The 25,419-nt window shown below is 43.0% G+C and overlaps 1 protein-coding gene across 1 annotated transcript in view; it reads right to left on the minus strand.

Moving 5' to 3' along the window:
* The window catches only part of PTCHD1 (patched domain containing 1), a 45,477-nt gene that overhangs the window by 14,339 nt on the left and 5,719 nt on the right, over positions 1-25,419 (minus strand). The window contains exon 2 of the mRNA XM_036378863.2: positions 17,685-18,345. Coding sequence (XP_036234756.1) covers positions 17,685-18,345 — 661 coding nt within the window. The remainder of the gene's footprint in view (positions 1-17,684; positions 18,346-25,419) is intronic.

The raw sequence follows: 25,419 nt of genomic DNA on the forward strand, positions 1-25,419 counted from the left end.
CTGACCTGTGTTGAAAACAAAGAAATACGACCTTGAAGTGTCTGTGCTGGAGGCAGAGCATTAGTTGGCTGCATTGTAGAAAATCTGTAAAAAATGAAAATTCCACATAATCTGAAAATGATCAATTAAATCAGTTACTGATTTCTCCACAAATTTTCCATCAGGAAAAAGAAATCCTAGAAGTAAAACAAACAGAAGAACAAATAAATTTTAGAAAAGGAGAGTGGTAAAACTGATATGGAGCTGCTTAAGGGATTGGTCTTTATGTATCTGAGAGCTTATAAAACAAATACAGCCCCATATTTCTTGGCAATGCCTACATTTTGTAATGTATTTAATTGACTCTTAAAATGGATATACCATTCACAAAAGGAATTGCCTAAAATCCTGTGTTTAACCCCCAAGTGCAGGTAAATCAGGAAAAGTACATGCTTTTCTTTTAATCCCTGGTTGGTCATCTTCCTCTTACAGTTTCTATGTTGTGAAGGTGCATTTGGAGGACACAGACCTCTCCTCTCTGGTAGTGATCCTGAGCTGGGAATGCAGCCACTGACCATCTATCAGGTGAGAGGAGCTGAAGTAAATGTAGTTTGATGATTTACACAGAGATAAACAGAATATAGTCTTTGTATCACACCAAAATGTGAGATGGTAATATTTTCTCATAATAATTTATTATAACGTTCATCTTTACTTAAGAGATCTTTTCCATATAATCCCAGCCTCTTTGCTGCCTTTTAATTCCTCCTCCTCCTCCTCCTCCTTATTCTTTTGCTGATTTTGCTGTCACTTGTCTGCTTCTCTGGTCTGCTCTTGGATTATCTCCAGAAATTCCCAAAAGTCAGTCCACTGTGTTTTGCTCTTACCCATCTTCTCTGATAGTAGTAGATAAAATGATCAGTGCTAAATTAGTTGCTGATAACACTGAAGTGCAATCACTGAACTTTTGAAGCTGATGCTGCAGTCAGGAAGGTCAAGGTAATTCACAGATCTCTCTTAGAATTTCAGGCTGTCTGCAGAGTACCAAGATTGCTGTATCAGCTCTGTTCTCTCCCCCTGTAGACAATTATCACTTTTCCTACCAGGGATATAAATACCAGCCCATAACCCCCAAGCAAATGAGGTATTTTGAAGAACTGGAACACCACATGATATGTTAGGGATGTTTGAACTAGATGATCTTGAAGGTCCCTTCCAGCCCAAACCATCCTATGATGCTGTGAGTCTTTAACCATGTTAATTCTTAAATGTCTCATACAGGCTAAATATTTAATTAACTTCACAAAACAACCTTTTTGTGGTCATCACCTTTTACTGTAGGGGCAGTTGTTGCTGATTCACTCCACCCTTCTTGAAATCTGTATTTTGACAGATGGCAGAGCTGGTCACTCTGTTATGCTGAAAAGAATAGGTATGGAGTATTTTATAAAGAAGCCACAATACAGAGCTCATAAGATGAGACAAAAGGAAAACTGGTGTATCTAATCACCTGATGTTTAGTGTAATGAAGTCCACACTCTCATGTATATCAGATATTTTACCTATTTTGTTATTTAGAGTCATGGCATGGACCTCAAATGTCCAATTTGTAGCAGTATTACAGACCTGGCTTTGGCATTCATCTTAATTTTCCCCAACAGTGTTTTACAGCTGCTTTCAGAGGCCAGGTCAAGACTGTCAATTTGATAACTAGCACTGTGTCCCCTCTTAAAGCTAATAGGGAATACTGGAACTCCCCAGACATAAAACCAAGCAAAAAGCACAATCAGTGACTGGCACCCCGTTGCTAATTATGCTTCAAATAGTTATGTTCTAGGCTCAGTAGGGAAAGCTATTAAGCTTGCTTTCAGTGTGTTCTTTGTAAAGACAGACTGACCTTTATTTAAATGTAACTGATCACTTGCCAAAGTAGGGAGTGAGAGGTTTAATCCATTTATGGCTCCCATGAGTCCCGCAGACAGGCTCGTCTGCGAATTTCACATGGCATCACACGCATTAGCATTGAGTGAGCAAAACAGAATAAAATGAGATCATTGGATATTACAAATTACTTCCATCATGAGCTTTAGCTATTGCATGTTTTTGTGAAAAAAACAAACCCAGCATTAATAGGCTCTTGCCTAAAAATACTCAAATAGCCATATTAATTTGGGGAACCTTTGACTGTGCAATGAGAGAAGGAAATTAGAGCTAGTTAAATATGTTGCTGAACATGACATTTGAACAGGTATAAGGCTTTGGATAATGCCTGATAACATGACTTCTGATACCACATTCCTTCTTTAAGCAGGAAAGATAAAACCACAATTTGCTCTTACATAATCTCTAAGACTACCCTAAAATGGAATCTGATTAAGAGAACTGCTCAAGTAAATGCATGAAGAGGCGTCACCACATGTGCTCCACAAAGTCAAGAGAAAAATATTTGGATACTTTCCTATTTTAGGATAGGTTCCTTTTGTTGTTTGCTACACAATCTGTGTACTAGGAGCTGGTATTTTCCTTCAATTGTACAGTTTGTGATTTCTCTGTCCATTTATAAGATAGCTACAGAATTATCATTTACATTGAGGAGGACATGCCTAAAGTTGCAGACTTTTGCACCAGTGCCATTCCTGACCTTATCCAGTTTCCTCAGAAAAAAATTAGGCCCAAACTCAAGCACAAATTAGGCAGTCAAAAGATTAGCTGTATTTAGCTAGGATGGGATTTACCTAACCTAATTTACCTCTAAATACTGACTGTAAACACAACTTGGGTAACAATGTCCAACAATGTAACTCGCTGATGTTCATATGAGTCTAGCCCACTGAGACTAGGGCAGATATCTCCATGGAAGCATTTTGGCATTTTGAGAGAATTTCTTTCACTTCTCTGTCATTTCAGAGTTTTCATTTTTTGCATCCCTAATCAATTTGCACCAATTACCTCTATTTCTCTTGCTGTTGCTACATCTCCTCCATGTAATATTAATGAGATGAAGGGAATTTTTTCCTTGTAAATAAATTCTGTAATTGCTTCAACTGATTTTCCCTTTTTAATAGAGATTTAGCCACAAATCTGTAATCATTTAGAGCAACTTGTTCATTATTCACGGTCATTCAGTAAATAATAAATATGAACTCAAACAGCTAATGGGCTACTGGAGATCTTTTCCTGCTGACATTTGCTGTTATGATTCACCGGTCGTGCCCTACAGCCAGGCTGTACAATCACGAGCTAACAAGAAGTACACAGAAAGATGGGAGTTTTTTAAGAAAAAGAAGTTCAGGGTCAAAGGAAAATGTTAAAGGGAGAGGAGAAAGGTATTTTGGACAAAATGGGAATAATTTTTTTTTTTTAATTCTCTTTTTCTGCTGCTTTGCATTTAGGAGATACTCCTACCTTATGCTGGAGGACTGAGAGCAGACATTCTGACTTCTGTAGTCAAAGAAAATGAAGAAGAAAATTACTGTTAATGCTGAGGATCTCCACAGGTTTTTCAGCCTGAGGTGGGTGGGCTACATTTAATTTTAGAACCTGATGATAATAGTAATACTACCAATAAACCTGATAAATTAGGCCTAGCTTAAATACAGCACTTTTATGAGTAGCCTGAAAATGCTATAAAAAGTTTCATTTGCCTCCTTCAGAAACAAGTCTTGCAATTACACATGCTCTGCAAAATCAATGCAGAGCCTACATCGGAAAAAAAGCATTTGTAGGAAGTTGTGAAAATGAAAGAAAATTTTTATCTTCCTTAAAATTATCAAATCATGTACCTCATTTTAAAATACTACTTATGTGCAGGCACTGAAATGATTCTTTTTAGTACCATTTTCAAACCTCAAAAAAGAAATGCATCCTTTCTCCTGTTAAGGGGTTGTTCAAGCAAGGGGCCCTCATGAGTTGGCAGGGGCAGCCCAGGCTTAGTGCTGGCTCTGCTCCTGACTGCAAACAGGGAGACCAAAGCAGAGGGAGGAGAAGGGATTTAAGCAGCCCCAGAGCCTGTGAGAGGGCAGCAAAGTGACCTGCTGGTCACTGCAGTCACAAACCACATCTCTACTTGCTTGGCTTAATTGCTTACCTGAAACAAGGCCTGCTGCCTGCTTCTGTGAAACAAATGAGGGGTATCAATTTTGCACTAAAATCATATGAAGTTTTGATCTTATTGTGGTAATATGAGGCTTGGATATCCAAACAGACTTCTTCCATCAAAAAAATTGAGGGGAATGACTGAGAAAGAGGTTTTTGGTTCTTCTTTTTGCACTTTTACCCATCTATGAAAGTAGAGAACAATAGTACACTATGGGTCTCATCTTTTTTGTCCTTACTGTTTTGAAGGTTGTATGTGTATGTGTTTGATACTTGAGTAAAATCTCTCTGAGTAAAATGCCACTTACAGGTTGTGAAGTTCCAACCTTCTGTGTGGAAGGTGGCATTTCAGGGCTAATAGATTTTATTAATCCCATTTTAATTCAGAGGCACACAAAACACTAACAACAACAACAGATGTGCCCCTCAGAGAGGCTGAGTACTGCACCAGGGTATATGGTGCCCATTCACTGCCACAATTAACTCCAATAAAGCATCAAACTCTCTTCCAGAGGGAGCAGACTTCCCTAGTGGCAAAGTTGGGCTATGGGGTGTTTCTCACTTCTCAGGCATTACTTCCCCTCTCCTACTGAAGTTTTCTGCTCCCACATGGCTACTGATTCACCTGTTTTAGTCTACACTGGGCTAAAGGAATGGTGGGGATCAGAAAGTAGCCTTTTTTTCTTTTTGAAGGTTACTTTTGAAACAAAAGCTTTTCCTGATACTGATGGCATAAAAGACTGTCTGAAATGGGTAATGACTCATGGTAGGATATATGGGAGCCTTGTAAACTGGGTGGCTGAAAATTTGAAGTGGAAGCATGCTCTGATGGAATATCTGAGGTTAAGAGTGGATTTTGATTTAAGGGTTTTGCTTGCACTGTAATGGCTGCATCCCTGTAGCACTATCAGCTCAGCTGGACCAGTGTTGTCCCACTCAGGTTGATTTAAGCCTGAAATCAGTCCACTGAATTGGAGCACTTGTCTGCAAGAGGAATTTAGCATCCTGTGGAAAAGGGTGTGAATGTACAGAGGGCAAACTGTTGCACCAGCTTTCTTTGTGGGTATCTGTGAAGCACAGCTTGATTCACATTCAAAGTGGAGTGAAATATCATCCTCAGAGACAAACACCAGATGAATTAACATGAAATAACTAGGATGCTGTAAATGCATATCCCAGCTTGCTGCCAATGCAGGCAAGGTCTCAAGAACTGCTCTTGTGCAAAAATAGTACATAGGAGATCAGAATCACATCACAGGAATTGCCCTTTCCAAAACGGCACCTGCAATAACATATGATATAATGAAGGTGCAATGAATTTTCCTAGCTGACAGCATTTAAAAATAACAATGGACACTGCTCAACTCTAGAACTGCTTTCTACAGTAATGTCAACAAAGAGGCTGAGATAATTTCCCCCTGCTGACTTATTTTTTCCAGCTAGATCAGTGATCTCATCAGTTCCCATCTTTTGACAAGCCAAGTGAAACCACTAATCCAGACTCTCTTTGTCACAGGAGTTGCAATCAACCAGTTGTTGACTGAAGACCTGGTCTGCTTCATGTGGCCTCTCCCAGCAGGCACAATTTCAGCCCAGAACATATAGCAGGCTCAAACTGCTACTGAAGGTGACAGGCAGAGCAAGAATATTTGCATCCAGCTGAAGCAAACATCTGGTTCCACAGCCTGTTCTCACTGAAATAATGCAATACTACAGCTCAACGAGATCCTTCAGCATGCAGACAGAATCAGACCAAGCCTAATTTATACAGCACTTTTCACTGAGTGGATAACAATTTATTGGCAAAGGTTGAGCTGACCAGCTATAGCATCATTAGCATGCTGTTGTAACAAACCCCAAGCAATGTCCAACTTTGTGGTCCATAAATTGTGCAACACTCCAGTTTTGCTGCATGAATATCAGACGTGAAGGAGGGTGTGTATTGCTGAACATCCCACAGTGCAGACTTGTCTGTCCCAAACATTTGTGCTGAGCTGAGAAATGCACTGTGAATCCTACTTGCTTTTCCTACACTTGCCTGTTTGTGGGAGCCCAGTTCACAGTGTAGAGTAAAATCCTGGAGGATACTAACATTCTGTAAGGTACTCATCTAAACAACTGTGCTCCAGGCAGCAGTGTTTGTCTTAGAGAAATTGTGACCAGGGGACTGCAGGCTGTGGACAGTTAAGTAGCATTAAATGCATCATCTTTGGCAAAGTGATTGAACTCCCAGCCACACAAGCTCAGCCTGACCTCATTTCACACCTCCAGGCACAGGTTCAAAGGCCAAGTAAGCCTGAATGCTATGTGCAGGCATGGTACAGGGATTTAGGACACATGAAGAGCAACATGGGATGGGATGTACTGGTATGAGCTGTGCATATTGCAGTGCTTTATTCACCTCCTGTGCCACAGACTCTACATGTCAGTATTGTAGCTGCTTTACAGGTATGACAACACACCTCAGAAACATGGTAACAGCACTGTTGGGTAGATTCAGTATTTGCAACTACTTTTTTAAAGGGTTTTTAAATTTTACACATATTATCACCCGAGATGTACTATGGCTGGTACTAACATCTGACTTGGGATCTTCCCAAGAGAGACACATACTGAAATTAGGTAGGTGAGCCTGTTAGGTATCTAGGCATGAAACCATTTGATCAATCTCTAGTTTTGCTTTATATTTGATTATTAGCCATTCACCCTCAAGTGTCAGGCTGATCTCTCCAACCATGTTTAAAACAGCACTGGCCATCCCAGTCACAAAGCCCCACTCATGCCCAAGTATTCCTCAACTCACTACCAGCATCAAAACCACAGTATCTTGGTGCATGCACAGCAGATAAAAATCTGCCTCAGTCTCTGGAGAGAGAGCTCTGTTTTGTGCAGTATCTTCTTGGCAACAAAGTAAGAGAAACCAAAATGTTTAATAATATGCTCTCAGAATCTGCTGTATTTCACAGCTGTGGGTGGCTGTGCCCACAGAAATGCACTGTGAAGAGAAGTGTCCCCGTGCAGCACACGCTGCCTTGGTTGGTGGCTGCAGAGAAGATGTCTTCAACTGGTGCTCAGTGCTTCACACTGGGAGACCACAATGATGTTCTCAGTCGTAGATCCTGCTGAAAGGCTCTCCGGGCCATTAAGCCTGCACTGAAATTGCTTAATGCACAGTCAGGAAAATGGAGTGTGTCTGGAAATCCAGCACAAGATTGAGGCCTCATTTAGGTCTTGTGCAGCACTCCCAGTCACAAAAGGGGAGTAGGTTCCTCCTAAGACTCGTAGGGATCTGCTGCACCAGAGTAATTATAATAACCCAACCTTCTGGCAATCAGGGTCTGCCATAATATCCTACATTTTTAAACTGAGCTTTTGCAAATGGAGCACCCAGTCAATTCTTTGCTGTCCTGTGAAACAGTCTGTGTAGCCCTTTCTGACCTGTACTAAAAAGCACACATTTGCACAAAGCAGGCATGGACAAAATGAAATCACCCTCTCACTCTCACCCTGAACTGTGGGGACACAGTCAGCAATGCTTGGGGTACATGGTGCACACACGCTATAAACTCCTCAGTACTATTTTTTATCATGGCAAACAAACTAAAAAGAGCCAATATTTAAGAAAACAGGACAAGTCACAAGCTAATTTTAAAACTATGATCACATATTACATATATATATATATATATATATATAAACCATGATGACATATAACTATTGAAATGAATATCATTCTACATATAAATCTCTATCTTTGAAGAAATACATGCACGTACACAAGACACACATAAGCATTCTGTAATTTTTCTATCTATTTAAGGGGAAAAGAAACAAAGAGAATGAGAAATATTTTAATTAGGTAGAATTAAATAATGCCTTGGTATTCATATACCTAGACTTCTTCACAATACCTAATCAGTGATGGTGGTAACATGGTTCACTAATTTTTATTTTTGGAGTATTTTAGAGCTATTTACTAATTAAAAAAAAATCTTACTGTTTAATATTGCATTTTCAAATTATTTTTTTAAAGTATACCAAATTCTGTTTAAATTAACAGCCTCCTACTATAATGATTATACATGCAATTCAGCACTTACATGGTAAATCCTGAACAGACCCATTGATTTCAATTAAATAAAATTATTGATTTAGGTTTTGGGAGAATGATGGATGTTTTTCTTGTATTTTTTACTTTTGAAACAATGTAATATTTGAGATTTTGTTGTTACAGTGATAGCAAGAATGTCATATAAACACATTTTAAAAACAGAGATACATTTGAAAGAAAACTTGAGTGGATCTTGTATTTTGATAAGCAAACTAAGTTATAGTTCAAAATCCACTTTTATATATAAAGAGAACATTTATTCCACTTAAAAATCAGTAAAGGGTTGTTTTGTCATTTAAATAGCAGGCTGTCAGCTCTATTTAAACCCATCACTTGCTTTCCTGTGTTTTCACAAAAGACCTGGCAAAAGTTAAAAGTCATATTTCTTTCAGTGCAACAGAAGGAGATGTGTGTTAGCAAAATCTGGCTTTAGCTGCTGGAATATTTGTGTCTGCATGGCTTGCTCCTCTACTGACTCCCCAGACCTGTTGCAGACGTGAACCGAAAGCATTTGAGCCAAACCTGCGCCGTACGTGCAACTCTGCACTTCTGGAGCAAGCACCAGGGAGCACCTGACTCTGTCTGGCCTCCAAAGGATCTGCCTGCCCCAAAGTCCTCCCAGGAATGCCTCTTCATCCTCTTTAGCTTGGAAACACCAGGAAATCTCCCAGGAAGCAGAGTGCCCTGGGCTAGCTGTTTTTTGAAAAGAGAGGGAGAAAGCTGCAAGGAGGAAGACAAGGGAGGAGGGCAGGGGTCTGCTCACCACTGCTGCTGGCATGGGGTGCAGACCCCAGGGTGTGTGAGCTCACCAGGGCAGCTGTCCAGGATGGGAGAGTGCCATGCCAGGACAGGTACAGCTGGCAAGATGAATTTCCCTGTGGTGCACAAAGCTCGAGCCTCACTAGCTGAGGAGGTGGTCACACGTGGAGTTAGTCTGTTAAGAAACCTGGGCTTGTCTCACATATGACATGCTATGACTCATATCAGCAGACAAAACTGAAAACTGATTTTCATCACTAGGTAATTTTTGGACAGATTTCATGCATGTTGTGGAAAAAAAGCACTTAAAAGTGAGAGCCTCCTGCAATCACCCATGCTAGGTTAAGGTTTATCATGTTACAGAGCAGCCAAGTGACACACAGCAAACCTCCTGAAGATGGAGTAAGGCATAGTGGGTACATTTGGGGCAAACAGGTTTTCAATCTGCTTTAAATTTCTAAGGCTACAAGATAAAATATCATTTGCTCCTAGGAGTGCTGTCCCAGTAGAACATGGGCCAGTGAATATGAATTTGTTTACCACTCTTCAAGTTTCTCCTTTTCTGGCAAGAAAGCTACAACTGCAATATCTCAGGTGTACACTTAAATTCTCCTGTTTCAGTGATGTTTGTCACTACTCTTACTCATAATATATAGGTCAACCATATGTGAAACACAATGTTCAGAAAGTTGCAAAAATTCAGTTAAAGCACACCCAACCTACTATTTTTACTGATTAAAAAAAAAATTACAAGTTTGGAATTAGCTTGGGCTTTTCACAAAGCATCCAGACTTATTCCAATTTAGTTAATTCACCACTGGATTCTCTGCCAGAGGTTTCATGACCTGAAAATGACTGGTCCCCTCTCTGCATACCTCTAGGCTACTGTCTATCTGGGGAATGTCATTTATTTGAAGCTCACAACGTGCACCATCTCTCCTGCAGCCAGACCTAAAATGAAGTCACATCAGTTCCTGCTGATGTTCCCCAAGTCCTCATTGACCACCCAGGCCCAGTACATAAAGTGTACCACAAACAAATATATACACACACACACACACACACACACACACATACACACATTCTACATGTAACTATAGAGACAAGATTCCTTTCTTTAGCCTCTGAACTTCCAGTAAATTCTCATACATGTGAAAGTTTCTCTTGAGGGACGTCGCTACTTGAAGACAATCAGGATGTCAGTGCCAAACTCTTGGCTCCTGTGACTGTTTGGGACACTTCTCACAAGGCCCTCCACTGAGCCCTTGCATGCACTGAGTTCCGTGCAGTTACAGGAATGCAGACAGTGAAAGTGTAACAATTTTCTGTTACTCTTTGCATAAATGAATGCTGATTGAAACACTGCATCACCTGTAATACACTTTTCACAAGTGTATATTGGAACACCAAAAGTGAAGAGGAAATGGCTGTACAGCACTTGGTTTCAACATTAAGATGTTCTCTGGACTGACTTCCTATGGATACGGCTCCTCTCTTCCAAAAAACATTGTAAATTATCTGAGTCATCAGCAGGGTTCCGAAGCCAAGAAGCACAACCGTGTGCAGGGATTTCACTGGGCTTTGTGCTGGTGAAGGGGGAACCTGGACACCATGTTGGCTGTGTGTCTGTCCTGTGTGCCAGCTGCAAGCTCTACCTGCTGCTTTCCAACTGCTCAGGAAAGGGCTGGGGCCTAAAACAGTCTGCACCACTTGTTTTTCAAGTCTATTTCTTTCCCATGCAATAGTGGTTTCTGCATTTGGGTTCCTTAAGGGGCTGGAGACATCATCCTTCAGGAGGAGAGCTGGAGTGGGGAAGACCAGCAGGTAAAGGAGGTGATTAATCAGCTCCACCTTGGGTGGAAAATGCCGACTTTGGTGAGGAGACTAATTGGTACATTGAGTGAGGAGGGGTGAGCTGGGACTCTACTTCTGCTCTTACTCCCTCTTCCACATGAGGAACAGAAATGCTTGAAGGACTGCAAAAGATGCATGGCTGCTTAGAGATGTCATAAAATGTAAGAATCCACAATAAAAGACTGAGGGACTGAGAACAGAAAAGGGAGAAGAAAAAAGCATGATGAGGAAAGTGACATGCCTGGGATTCTGTCTGTTCAGGGTAGATAAAACCAGATAATTTTATTCATTTCTTAGAAGAAGGATGAAAGGAACAAACCACAAAATGCTTTAGGACTGTAACTGAGCTGTGCAGGGTTGAACTGGGAAAGCTGAGCAGATGGAGTGACAAAAAACCAAGTGTACTTCCAGGGCACTCTTGGAGTGCTTTGGCAGCATGAAAAAAGGAAAGGATGAATGGTGGAAACCACAAGCAGCTGAGATACAACTGCAGAGCACAGTGGGGACCTATGTGAGTGCCAAGGAAGTTGTGAAGAATATAGGGAGAATGGTGGGAGCAATGGGCCCAGCTGTGGCTGAGGAGAGGGGAGGAGGATGAGACAGGAGAAATTTAAAGAAAACCCAACCAAAATGGCAGAGGGGACACACTCACAGGAATGTGAAAAACAGCAGAAAAGATGAAGGAAGCTTAAGGAGACCAAAAGATGCTGAGAGTTACGCAGGCATAAGGAAGGAGATGCCATGGCCTGGAGCAGGAAGATGGGTGAGACCTGCTGGAGGAGGCTGCCAGCTACTGCTAAAGAGATGGATGACATGGGAGAAATAGACACGGGGGCAGCCAGCTGAGCCAGCTGAAGGAGGACATGCTTCTTCACAGCATGAAAGGACAGCAGAGGGACAGCTGGACAGGTAGAATGAGAAAGCTTAGCTGGGGAATACAAAAACAGACTCAGTAAGCTTCACATTTTTATTAACCGGCCGCAGGAAAATTGGTGGAAAAACACTGTACAAAGTCAAACATCTGGGGGTGTGTGTTACTTCTGTGTGTGGACTGAGGGGCACTGGGGAGACCTGTGGAGGGGCTGCTTCACTGTCTTTGAAACTCTCTATATGTAACCAATGTTGACTCTTCAGTTTTATTGAAAATAGCAAACACTTGGACGCTTGATAGGGAGGATAATGGATGCTTTTGGGGTGTATGAATTTGGCATTTGTTGCAACTCCCTACCAGCATGTTCTTCCAGAGAACTAAGCAGCAGCCAGGCCAGGAGCCTTACTGGCACTGAGGCACCGCACCAGTGAGCCCCATGTACTGCTGTGTGCTGGCCTGAACACCCTCAGGTTTTTGTGCTGCTTGCCAGCTGCCCTGCTGGGTTTAGTTGCCTGCTGCCTTCATGGTGTCTAACCTTCAGCAGTGCTCTCACTTGCCCTCCTGTGCTTTTCACTTCTATCATCAAACAGATTGACCTCTCCTCTTCTTCCGTTGCCTTTTTCCTTCCAATCTTCTTTCCCAACTGTCTCTGACCTCAGATTCCATCTATGGTGTTCCAACTTTTTGCATTTGTAAAGCCCCCGCACAGGTATCTGAGCTCACTTCTCCATCAGCACAGCTCTCCCCCAGTCAAGCCACATGCAAGGTGTGCCCCCAACAAATTTGTGTTTCTATGAAGTGACTGGAACTTCTCTGCATCTGTAAGGTGCCACTATGAGCCCTGGTTCCTCCAGGTACCTTCCAAAGTGCTCCATACCTCGCCTGCTCCTGGGCCTGCTCTGCAGCCCTGTAAGGGTGTCTCCTTCTCCCCCTGACTTTCCTCCACTTGAGACTGAACCTCAGGAGAACCCTGCCTGGGTCCTGCCTGACATGTCCACTTGCTCCTTCCCACTCATCCCTCCCTGTCTCTCTCTGCTGACTGCTTTTCCTTTCTCTCAGCCCAGAAGGGGCATGCTGCAGGGCGGGATGCGATGGGCGTTGTAAGAAGGGGTTTTCATTTGCCCGTTTTTGCTGAGTTTCACACACGGCTGCCTATCATTTCCTTTTACAGTGTGCTACAAGCTGAAGCCACTCTCATAACTTCTACCTGTTTTTCCCCTGCCAGCATTGGAGGCTAAATATAAGCTCAGGGAGCTGGCCCTGAGTCCCTGCCCATATCTGGCAGCGCCCGGCGTTCCAGCGCGGTTTCACAGAGCCGATGCTTTTCACGAACTTGGCAGCTGAAGAGAGCCACTTCTCCCCGAGTAAGCTGTATCCATTTCTGAAGGAACAGCAAACACATTGCTAGTTTGCAGTGCAAAGGGCTATGTTGCAATTTTCTTTTGAGTGCCTAGGTTTCCACTCTGCCTCTGGGAAGGGAAAAAAAGTCATGCCAAAAACTTGTTCAGACAGCGCTGGTTGTTGTCCAATGATTTGTTTGGTAACACTGTGATTTTTTGAGGAAAACATTATTTTTAAAGGTTTGGCAGTTTTTAAACAGCATTTAATGTGTAAGGGAAACTTATGATGGATATATTAGCATCTGTGCCAGACCAAACATCTGTAGTTTTTAATGAAGAAGGCAATAGGAAATCAGAATTTTAATTCTGTTTTTCAGCTGACATTATAAATCAGCTATTTTAAACCCAACCTAGTTGTAGAATTAATTTTTTTTGGTTCTTGTGGTCAAAAATGAACATCCCTAATTCAGCAAAGTATTCACAAGATCTAGACATATCAGCAAACTTGTCCTTAAATTACTTGTTTGCACACTGATAGATGTAGATGGCAATTTGAAAAAACCACAGAGACATAAGCTAATTCATACTATGTCCAGACAAATGGTGGGAGCCTGCTAATTTTCCCAGGGTTTAGGCTTCACTTTCAGGTTGGAAGTACCTGTGTTAACCTATAACTGGAGAAGAGCAGTTCCCAGTTTGACTTGACAAGATATCCCAGGAAAAGAGTGGCTGCAGCCAGCCTGGACTCTGCTGCTTCACCCCAGCCATCAGTGGGGTTCAGGCCAGCCCCAGCCATGGCCTCTCACAGCTGGAACTCCAGGCACCAAAGGGAACCTTCACTATTTAGTACCTGCTGGGGAAGGGGGACTCTGGCAACATTTCTCCAAGCTTCAGTTTTTGCCATTGAGTTAGAAATCAGGGACAGCAGAAAAGAAACCTGCCTCACCACAAAATTGTCACAGTAATGACATACTCAGACTATGTAGAGTCATCTTTTGTAAGATGGGTTACAGTAATCTGCCTTAATCAAAAGTAAAATAAATTAGAATAAACTACCAAGATTAAAACCAAAGTATGAAGTGTTTAAACTGGCATGTCATATTTAACAGGTGGAGTAGGCAAAAGATATTCCTGCCTACACTTACACAGCCTGAGCTTAAGACTGTAATTTGGTAAGTAATGGTAATTTAGTAACTTTTTAAATTCCCTGTTGATGCAAAAGCTGAGGATTCAACATCTACAGAAGCTGGTACCCTTCACTGTAGCTTGTTTGTTCTTGGAAATGGCTGATGAATAAGGGATGTCAAAGAAAACAGGACGAATGGAAGAAGTATTACAAAGCACTTTGATCAGACTATTTTCCAGACATACTGCCTATATTTTTAGACTGGGCTTGTGACTGGACAACCTATTCAGAAAGTAATTCTTGAAAATATGAAAAGGTTGATAATTGCAAAACATTGCTGACCAGCTAATACATCTTGGAGACAGTGATGGTCTCCAGATAAACTTATTGAGGAGAAATGGTGTGAAATAAACAAGCTATAATTCAGCAAGGACAGGGGCAAACTTCTACATGTTGTTTGGAATAAATGGCTGTGAAAATAGGGTAGAAAACGACATGAAGGATCTGTGAATTACCATGTACCACCAACCAAATGCCAACCATTTCGTGCTGCTGAGAAAAAAATGAATGACATATGGCGATGTATGAACAGCAGTGCCATATGCAAGATGTGAAAAATCCTCCTCCTACTCTACGTGCTGCTGAAAGCCTCAGTCTGAATCCTGTGCCTGGATTTAGGAACCACACTCCATCAAAGACGTGGAATGGTCAAAAGTAAGAAGATTGCTGGAAGTCTGGTAAACACAGTCTGTGTGAGTCTGAGGAAAGCTGGGATGAAAAGGAAGAAGACTGGGCAAGTGAGAGTGGTACCAAATATGCAAAGAAAAAGAAAATAAATTATTTTCCAGATGCAATGGATAAGTAAGGAGGACAGCTAAGTCACAAAAGGGGAACTCAGGTTAGACATGATGCAAATGCTGTAGTGGTTGTGCAGTGAAACAGAGGAGGAAGTAGTCCAAGGAGGAGACAGAGTGCATGATGAAAACTATTTGTTATGAAAGATGTAATCTCATCCTGTGTCAAATGATGTCTGGAGAGTGTCCCCCCGCCTCCGCAACGCTGATGAAAAGTTAAAAATCCTCAGCTGCTATAAACCAGGGAAACTTCATTAATGATGTATACCAGTAAAGGGGCTGTGCCTGAAATGTGTCCGGTGTAATCATTTTTTCTATCTCATTTCTGCTTTTAGCCATGAGATTATGAGTAATAGATACAGGGCTACGTCGTTAGCCAGAAATCCTTTAGCTTTCTAAAGGTCAGTTAATCTATGATCTAATCTGACGGTCACTGGAATTAAGTGAAGCAGTTCAGCAGGCTGTAATGGAGGCTCTTGGTGTCTGTAGCCTTCAGTTGCCTTGACTTAAAACATCCTTTATAGGCAAAACAACATCTAGGTATGAAATACATCTCCAAACGCATGAATCTTGCCTTTGTACTTCAGAAAGAAGAAAAAAAAAGGCCAACCTGCCTTTCTAGCTATCTGCCAGCTTAAAACAGTTCCCATTAAAAACTCCAAAATGCTGTCAGTGCCTTCTGTTCACCTGTTGATATTCCCATCCCTTGGGAGATTTTATGCAGCTGGGGAAGCGGGCAAGATTTACACGGACTTGGCTGCTCTATCTTGACTTGTTCACAGTGGGAGCTGAGCTGCCCTTTTAAGAGTGGAATACTTCAACCAAGCAAGAGCAAAAAAAAAAATCAAGAAAAAGAAAAAAAAAACCTAAAAGAAAAGCAGAATTGACTATACAGCTTGGCACTTAAAGGAGCACTAAAATAGTCGTGAAACTTTTCATAGTTATCTGTAAGTCTTTGAGGATTTCAAGTCTCAGCATTGTCACTACTAGTAAATTAAAGATCTGAAAGGTTGTCCGAGTGAGCAGATATTTGATCCCTAAACAAAGCTAATATTTCATATTTTTGAGTCAGTTTTCCCATGTACTTTCACTTCAAATGTCTGGACTTTAGACTGCTTTTCTGCTACTCTTGTAACACATCAGAAAATCCCCTCCTATCTAAAGTTACACTTAATATACACTGCTTAGTTTGAGGAATTGAATTTTATAATACATGAACAGGCATAAAACCCTACCAAAGAAACCAGAGACTCAGGTCAGAAAGATACCCTTCTTTTGACTCTGACTTTCTGGTGCTGCATTTCCTCTAGATTACAATGTAGTTTAATTTTCATGGATGTCATCTGAAAATGACAGCCGATGTAATGTAGCTGGATTCTGTTTGTCACTGAATATATTCTGTATGTTAACTGGTAGTGTGATGCACTGAGGCATACTCTTTAATTAAAGTGCAACAATACCACAGTGCAGCAGCACTACAGTACCAGCACAGCACAGGAACCCGGTGCTGGATATAAAAATAGCTGTGCTCACAACGTGTCATATCACTACATGATGTGACTAAGTCAGTGGAGACACTCTTACACTTGAAACCTGAAGGATTACTGAACACTGATTTTCAGCTGAGGAAGCTGTGATCAAATCAATGCATGTATTATTCTCCACAAATGAATAATGGCGTGAACAAGGACATATTAAACACCTACAGTGCACAAAGCTTTTCACACTGGTTATGAACCAAAAACAAACAAAGAGGCTGTGAACTCTCCAGAGCTCTCGTTTTGTCTCCCGTGAAGTCCTCCTGCCCCTTTGGGTACAATATGCAGAATTCCCACAAATGCCCTGGTGCCAGCAGGAGAGGGCTCTGACTTTGGTCTGGGAGAAGTCTGTGACCAGACTTCTGTCCTCCCCTTTCCTACCCTTGACGAAAACAAAACAAAACAAACTGGAACCACTCCATACTCCACAGTGAGTGAAGGTGGTACAAAACCCAGGGAGATAAAGATGTCTCTGCTGGCACAGGAGCAAGGGAACAACCAGTGCCCCTTCCCTCCATAACCCTCTGCCATGGGATGTGCTGGTGCTGAGCTTGCAGGTCCATCCCTGACCAGGGGTACCTGTCCCAGTTCTCACCCCAGGACTGTGAAACTCTCCCTACACTTGCTCATCCAACACAAGGACTTCTGGAGAACTGCAACCCAGAACCAACCACTGCTCCGATCCCACAGGGAGACACCTGCCAAGCCAGGACAGCATCACTCTGGTCTCCAAAGGAGCCAGCACTCCCCAAATGTCCAACATGGGCAGCTCTTTGATTTGCCAGCACAGCTGATGCTGTCGGTGTTGCATGGGGACCACTGCAAAGGTCTCCCTCCAAAACCAGAATCAAACATCCACAGAGAAGCAGCAGCTGGGCTCCCTCTCTGCAAAAGGCACGGCATTTGCACATCCTTGTTCCTTGCTACTGCACAGGCTCCACATCCCACAGCCTTTTGCTATGCCATACTAGAGCCCCAGGCATGATTTTAATGTCCAGGCACCATAAAAACAGTTTAGGAAAAGAGGCAGTGTGGATTTGGCATGGGGTAGTGCTGCAGGAATGAGACAACAGGAGCCATGCAGTGATGCTTGTCTGCTTGCTGGGAAATGAATCAGGGAGGCACAAACACACAAAAGAGAGAGAGGAGATAGTTACCTAACATGACGAAGGGGATTCCCAGGAAGGTGGAATTGTATTTCCCACCAGTGAGATTGATGATCCCAGCAGCAGTCAGGGTGGCAAGGGTCACTGTCAGCAATCCCAGCAGGCCAAGCCAGGGTTTGCTGCGGACACAATCCTGCATGGAGCAGCAGAGAATGGCCAAGGTGACCACAAGGACCAAGCTCGTGATCAGGTAGCGTTCTGACACCCTGCTCGTCTTCTGGAAATCCTCCTTCAGCGAAGAGGAAGTGAAAGGATACATTTTGATTTTCCTGTTGGATTTCTGGAAAAGTTCAACAGTGTCACAAAAAATGGATTCCCATTTCTCTGCCACCATGTCATTCAAGGAGTTGATTGCCTGCAAGTAGTAGGTGAGCTGAATGGCTTCTGCAGACTTCACCTGGTCCTTGCTGTGCACAGTAACCCCACCGAGCTGATGCCCATTGTACACTTCCCTGCCATCCTTTAAGTGAGTAATCGGGTAAGTGATTGCAAAATTAGTTCGATTAGAAGAACGAGCAGCCTTTAATTCCTCCAGTACATGCACTATGTCGTCCACTATGCATGTCTTGTCATTGTTCAGGATACATATATGGGCAAACGTGTAATTGAAACCAGGTCTTTGAACTTGGATCCTGGTCACTGCAGAGTGCAACTACAAGGGAAAGAGAAATCACACACGTTATTCACCAGTTCATCTTGTGCAGCAGCAGCCAGAGCCACAGCAGCTCCTCACCGCCGTCCCTTTGCTATTGATCTAAGCAACAACAACAACAAAGTTCTGGTGACTGCAGTATTAATAGCACACTCATTGCAAAAAAAAAGAAAAGAAAAGGAAACATGCATCAAATCAGCAGTATTATTCCCCTGTGTCCTTTGCTGGTAACTCTGGCATAATGTGATGTCCGTATGTGCCACGTGCAGCAACTCAACAGGTCCAGCTAAAGCCCAGCCACGTCCAGGGACACTGTTGTGCTCAGGATTGCCCAATTACTCTCTCAAGAGATCAACCTGAAGTACAGAAGGCAGAAGAGCACCGTGACCAGGTGTGCCACCTGTGCAGGATGCACTGGCAGCCTGGCAGCGCAGGGGACCAGCGCAGGCCACAGCTGCATGTCCAACCTATAGAGACTGCTGGCACAGCAGGGAAAAGAGATCTGGCAATAACTACTTTGCCCTCTTTTCTCCTCCCTCTTTCCCCCATCAAATCCTCAGTAGTCTGAGTGCAGGAAGCAATGGCAGAGACAGACACTGGTTTTCTCTTGCTCTCTCTGAGAGGTTCTATTAATTAGTGAGGGTGCCCTAACTTTAGGGTTTGTAGGTTATTTAGGTCTAGCAGCTCTTAGTGCACCTTCCTTTTTGTTTCTCATCCTTCTGAAATTTGCCATGGCTGAGCTCTGACCCCAAAAATATTTACTTATTTTTGAGCATCAGAAAGGCAGAAAAAAAAATACCATCTCTTCAAAAATACAGAAAACTATTGCAACCTTTTCTAAATCCATTTTAGTCAACATAGAAGAAACAAGAAATTTAAAATATGGCAAAAGAAAAGCTCTAATAGGCTAGGGTTACAATGTTTTTCAAAAATAAAATATTGAGTTTGCTAATGTGTATCACTCTGATGATAAACACTGTTTAATAAATAGAAGATAGTGTACAGGAGCGCAGTAGAGTTTATACACTCTTCTGGGGGCAAAGAAAAAAATGTCTAATAATCCTGGCTAACCTCCTGTATCTGATGAAACTAAAGAGTCATAGTGACTTTTGTGTGGTATCTGAGACTTATTTGCAGCACCACACCCAGCCACCCTTCCCCCTCCTAATTTATATGCTACTATCAATCTGATTGTTTTGTGATTCCATTGCACATTCTGTGATGGGTATAAATTTCATTATGTTGCCTCCACTCCACAGAATAATATAACATCATATAGACAAAGATTACAACATTCCTATATTCTCATCGTGTTTCTCTAGCAGCTTGGGGGTGTATTTTTCCACCTTTGAGTAGTTTTAATTTTTTTGACAAAAATTACAGTTCAATACTGACATTAGGAAGATAAGTTTGAGAAATGAACTGAACTAACAAATCTTTTCACAGTACTGTGAGAACATGATATTTTGCTTCTCACCTGGCCATGGTGAGAAGCAAAATTTTCCATCGTGGTGGGAGAAAAAATGTAACTGTCTGTGCAACAGATTAGGGTCTTTTGCACAACTTTCTTCTAAAACAAAAAAAATAAAATATTTGCAGGAACATGAGAAAGAAATTAACCTCTATGTGGAATACTTCTCATCTTTTCAGTTTGGAGTTGCAAAGTTCCGCTGTTTTGGGGTACAAATTCTATTGTACATGACTACAGTTTGAGGAAAATGCCCTGATTTACCAGATCAAAGACAGATATCTGATTTTAATTTTTTTGCAGTGGGAGCTACTTAATGGTTTTCATTGATAACAGCTATAAAACAAGACATCACATAAAGAATCGCAGCTGAGGGAAACCAGGAGGAATAGAAGGAATTTCCTGCCTTTATTAGATTCACAATACAACTCCTTCAGAGAGGATCTATGGAGTGACACAAAGCAGAAGAAACTAAACTGACATGCAACTTTTATCAAACAGTGCGTGTTGCTATTTACCCACCCTGCCTCACTGCAGCTTTTGCTTCCTCCCACATCTGAAGCACTTTCTTCTAATATTTAGGTTATAAAATAACCTCATCTATTACTTCATCTTTAGTGAAATGCTAGAAGCCAAATGTCACACCTAAAATCCTCCTTTCCTCCTGGAAATGATCATTCCAGGCTGAGGAGCTTGTTCTGCAGCAGTGGCCTGGTGCTTCCGAGACCGGCTGGGCTGGAGTGGGCGCTGCGTGGGGATGACCTGCCCATCCCACCTCTCAGCAATGGGGCTTTGGGGAAGACAGGGAAGCAGGCAGACAGCTCTGTGTCCTGGCACATCCTGGCAGCTGAGCAGCCCCCAGAGCTGGCTGCAAGCTTGTACAGTTTAGAGCAGCTATGAGATATATTCTGAGCTTTGCCAATGGCCACAATGTTTGGTCTCAAATTGGCGGCAAACAGCCAAAGAAGAGGAAAGCTTGCCATTCCCTCCATCCCAACAAAGGATGCTGAGAACTGCACCAGCATGCCCAAGGATTCAGCACTGAGAATTCTGACCCAGACTTTCCTTCTCAAGACAAACACAACACTTTATCTGCACTTTTTTCAGACCTGATGCTAGGAAAGCCCTCTGCTGCCTCAGTGCAGGGCAGGGTGTGCTGCAGCATGGCTGCAGACTCTCTCCTTTCTCCCTTTGCTTGCCTGTGGCAGCCTGTGAGCCACAGGATGCTGCCTCCTCCCTGATGAGAGCTGCAGTCCCATGGCACTCTCCTTTCTGCTGCCATGCTGGGAATTCAGTCATAACCCTGGGTGAATGGCTTCCATGGAAAACAGAAGCTCCAAGAGCTTACAAGGGCACATCCTGTGATTGCACAGTCTTGCACAGTCTGCAATTTGGCTTACCTATGGTACACCAGGAGGTCCCCCAGGAAACTTCAGTCTGATGGTAAGGGCTGTTGTGTGATGGGGACAACATTAGCAATTGCTAATGCATAATGCATATTGCACTCCTCAGAGCAGAGGTTTCTAATAGCAAGTAACTATTTAACTTGGAATAAAACTGGCACCTAGTCCGGGGACAAATGACTGACTACCAGATCCTCATTTATCCAGCTGTTGTTATCCTTACTGATCCTATTAGGAGAAAGGGAAATTTAAAGCAATAACAAAATCTGAATGAATGGTTCTTCCTGAAGGATGCACTGCTTGCTCATCACTCCCAGCTTTTTCAGCTAGCTAACAGTGCAAGGAACCAAAAAGCAGCTCACTGCTGAGATGCCAGAGCACTGCAGCATGAGAACTGCACAGCACCACCTAAGCTCCCTCACCACCGTGGCACACTGAGTGTTCAGACATGAAAAAATAACATCCACTTCTTCCTTCTGCCATGGTTTAAACAGTGACCATTCCTTGGACTTGCCCTCTCCCTTCCGAAAATGGTATTTATGTGTCCTGCACCGCCTTAGAGATTTCTAGAACTGTGTTTTCCTTTAGTCTTTAGTCATTTGCATTTGGTAACATCTTGGTCTTGGTCTTTGCTTACTTTAAGTCCCATGCTCACTTGGTTGTTTATTTTAGACAGAGAGGAATGATGGCTTCAACACGGAGAATCCCTTCCAGCAAATATCTCCAGGTGAGGGCTGTACTGGTCTCACACCTCCCCACCATGCCATGTTTAAGCCTGTGGCACAGCTGACAGATGAGAGGTGGTGAAATTGCACTTCCCTACCAGCTGGTTCTGTCCATGGGCCCAGGAGGGGATGCCAGGAAGCAAAAATCCTTCCACTTATCCTGGGCTATGCCATTTGCACCAGGGCCTCAGAGAGCCATGGCTGGAAGTTCTTCAAACTGTTTTATTTTTGCTGGTCCTCCTATCTCTGCCACCAGCACAGAAAGACAGGTGCTGGGAACCAGAGCCCCTCAGTAGGGTCAGTTTGGGTGCCCTGGGATGGCCAAGCCCCACACTGGGCTCTATGAGCCAGCTCTCCACTGTTCAGAGCTTGAAACAACTTTCAGCAGTGCCATCAAAGCTGAGCCTGAAGGCAAAAGGGTTGTACTTGGAGATGTATGGTCAGGACAGAAAGGAAAGCTTGTTTTTATTCTTAAGTCCCTGCAAAAGATGCAGGAAGCTACAAGAAGGGGTGAGAAAAACCTGTACCCCTTTGCTTTGTCGAAAAATCCTTTAATTCAAAAGTGAGAAGGTATTACCAGAATTTTGTTAATTTAATCAGGTAGCAAAGAAGTCTGCAGCCTCCCTGTGAAGGAAACAGATCCCTTCCCAGCAGGGATGGGTTAGAAACTGCTGATTCATCTGCACAATGGTCCGATCCCAGAAATCCTTTAAACTCATATTACATAATTTCCTACCCCAATCAAATCTATGGGCAAAGGGGATGAGGACCCAAGCACCGGTGTCCCACTTGGATCTCACCTTGCTGGTGGCACAGCTTTGCTCCCAGGGAAACTCCACAGTGACAGCCACAGCAAAATGCAGTGGGACCATTCAGTCTTTAACAAGCTCCCATGCCCAGCTCATGAAAACACATCCTGACTCTCCTGGAAGCTGGGTCAGTCACAGAGACCATTTCTAATCACAAGAATGTGTACAACTCCCTCCTGCTTATCATATATACCTCAAAAATATGTTTGGTTTTGCTGCTGAGCAGTGATATGTGGTGTTTATAGAGGACATAACTCATTGTAAGGACTTGACTATACTTTGTACTTGACATACAGTCAATGAATGGCCAATGAGACAAAACTAGCTAGATATATGGATGTCCTCCTGCACTGCCAATGATCTGGCAGGCAGACGTGTTTAACTTTCAGGAGCATCATCTTTGCAAAACCGTATTACTTTGTTGTTGCTGCTATTATTTGACTTATTTAGTCTTGCAGTCTCCATCTGATGGTTCAAATCCAATATTAGCTTTGCTTTTCAGTGTTGCCACTCTTAGAATATTTTTGCTGTCATTTTCACCAAGTCTGTTTTTTCTGAGTCCTGGAGCCTGAAGTATTGCCATTTTTTTAATCACAGCTTTCATTAAAAAAAAAATAAAAGAAAAAAGAAAAAATTCTAAACTCATGATTGCAGAGAAAAGACTGAGAAGGCTCTGAACTCATTACCTATTACTGTTTAAAATTTTATTACTGTTTTGGATTCAAGACTGAAAAACTAGAAAGCAGGATGAAGACAATAATTTTAAATATACACTTCATTTTTATGAGATGCTGGTTTACTCTTTTAGTAATTTTTACAGGTAACTTGTGCCAAGGAAAATGAAGAGGAGAAAATGCCTTTAATGGATAGCTATAAATTTCTCCAGTTCTTCTATGATCTCAGTAATCTCTGGCATTTCATACCTTTGCAGTGTACTTTTTTACTCACGTCAAGAGGTGGCCTCAGTCAAAACATAAAAAGGTTATGAGAGGGAAAAGCCTTGCACAGCTTCCAGCTTATTTTACAAAAAATCCCCACTGTGGGTTCTGCAGATAGGGGCAGAATTAAACTTTCAAGAGTGCATTTTCATCAGAAGGTGCAGAGAGGGAGGACAAGGGACCCCTGGCCAGGCTGTGCCCTGCTGTCAGTCCGAGACCGTGGGTCCAGGGTAGGGGTTCAGGTGGGCAGTGGCCTCCTGACCATGCCAGCCTAGCAAGGGGTGAGGAGCCTGCACACAGCCAGCAGAGGAAGCCAACAGATCCTAATGGCTCGGGATAAACATTAGAAGTCACAGCTGGAGAGCAAGCAGCAAGGATTGCTCTGAGTAGTTTGGCTCTTTTTCTCAGTCCTACAATCAGGTTTCCTGAAGAGACGCTAAGATATTAATTATGCACGGGATTTATTTTTGCAACTAATTTTTTCAGCTATCAAAAACACAAGGATTTATCTTTTCTCTGAACAATTTTCAGAAAAATAAAATCTAAAAATTGTTCAAACCACAAGTCATCAACTGAGGGACAACTATTAGTGATGGGAGCGGCAGATGTGCGTACATTTACATTTCCATCTGTCTTCTTGGTAGCTAAAGAAAATCGCTAGATATGATTTTTCTTTTCTTATCTGAAGTGGAGAAGCTTTTCTAATCAATACCATCTTAATTCTGACACCTTGTAAATCTGCCTGAATTTGTTCCACCAAAGGCCACTCTGTTTTTTGGGCTGACTGCTGCTGGATGACAGGACACCTGGGCAGCAGAAACCTCTCCGCGCAGCCTGGTGTGCGGCAACAAGATCAATTTTTCATGATGGGGAAAAAAGAATAAAACTTCGCTCCTCTGTCTGATCTTGCATCAGTTCCACCACGGGCGGCTTTCTCCATGCACTTCAGATGTCTCCATGAACACCCTTCCATCTTTATACTGCTTCTCAGGGGCTCTTGCCAAGCAGAAGCCTGAGGAACAGCCTCTTCTGCGCTGCAGGGAAACCTTAATAGCTGCAGGTTCACAGCCCACGGTCTCAGTTAAAACTCGGCTCCTCCTTCTGTCTTTCAATAAGAAAGAGGGGGTTCTCTGGCTGTAAACCCCAATTTAAAGGCAGGGCCTTGTCCCAGCTTTTAGGAAGTACAAATGTGGTCAGTGGGGAGGCCTGGCAGCTCTCTCTCAGCCCTGTGACACTGCCTGGGGGTGGCCTGGTCCCGGTGGCTGTGACACACAGATGTCCCTGGCCTCGGATGCCTGTCCTGCCCTCTTGTGTGCTCTCCCTGAGGGGGGATGCTCCCAGCACACACAACACATCCAGCCACCTACTGAAAACACCTGTCCTCCATGTGTTCTGCTTGCTAGAGGGGAAGCAAAGTCTGACCTTCCAAGGCAGGGAAGGCAAGGCAACACGGGGTGCTGGGCATTCCGAGCACGGCTGCTCGGCTCGCAGGGTGGTAGGGAGCATCACACCATGGAGTGAAGCAGGAGGGAGAGCAGAGGGGCCCTGTCCTGGCTGGTGCTACTGGAGCAGGGCCAGGGGGTGGTGGGCACCAGGGGGATGTGACTGTCCTCCCAGGCACAGGCAACTTTATGACTTCTGCTCCAGGCGCTGCCCAGTGCCTGCGGGAGAGACCAAGCTCTCTTGCCTGCAGGAATCACTCTGAGGAGCTGCTGCTGCTGACACTGGGAG

The sequence above is a fragment of the Molothrus ater genome, chromosome 2, assembly GCF_012460135.2.
Source record: "Molothrus ater isolate BHLD 08-10-18 breed brown headed cowbird chromosome 2, BPBGC_Mater_1.1, whole genome shotgun sequence".
NCBI classification, from domain to species: Eukaryota; Metazoa; Chordata; class Aves; order Passeriformes; family Icteridae; genus Molothrus; species Molothrus ater.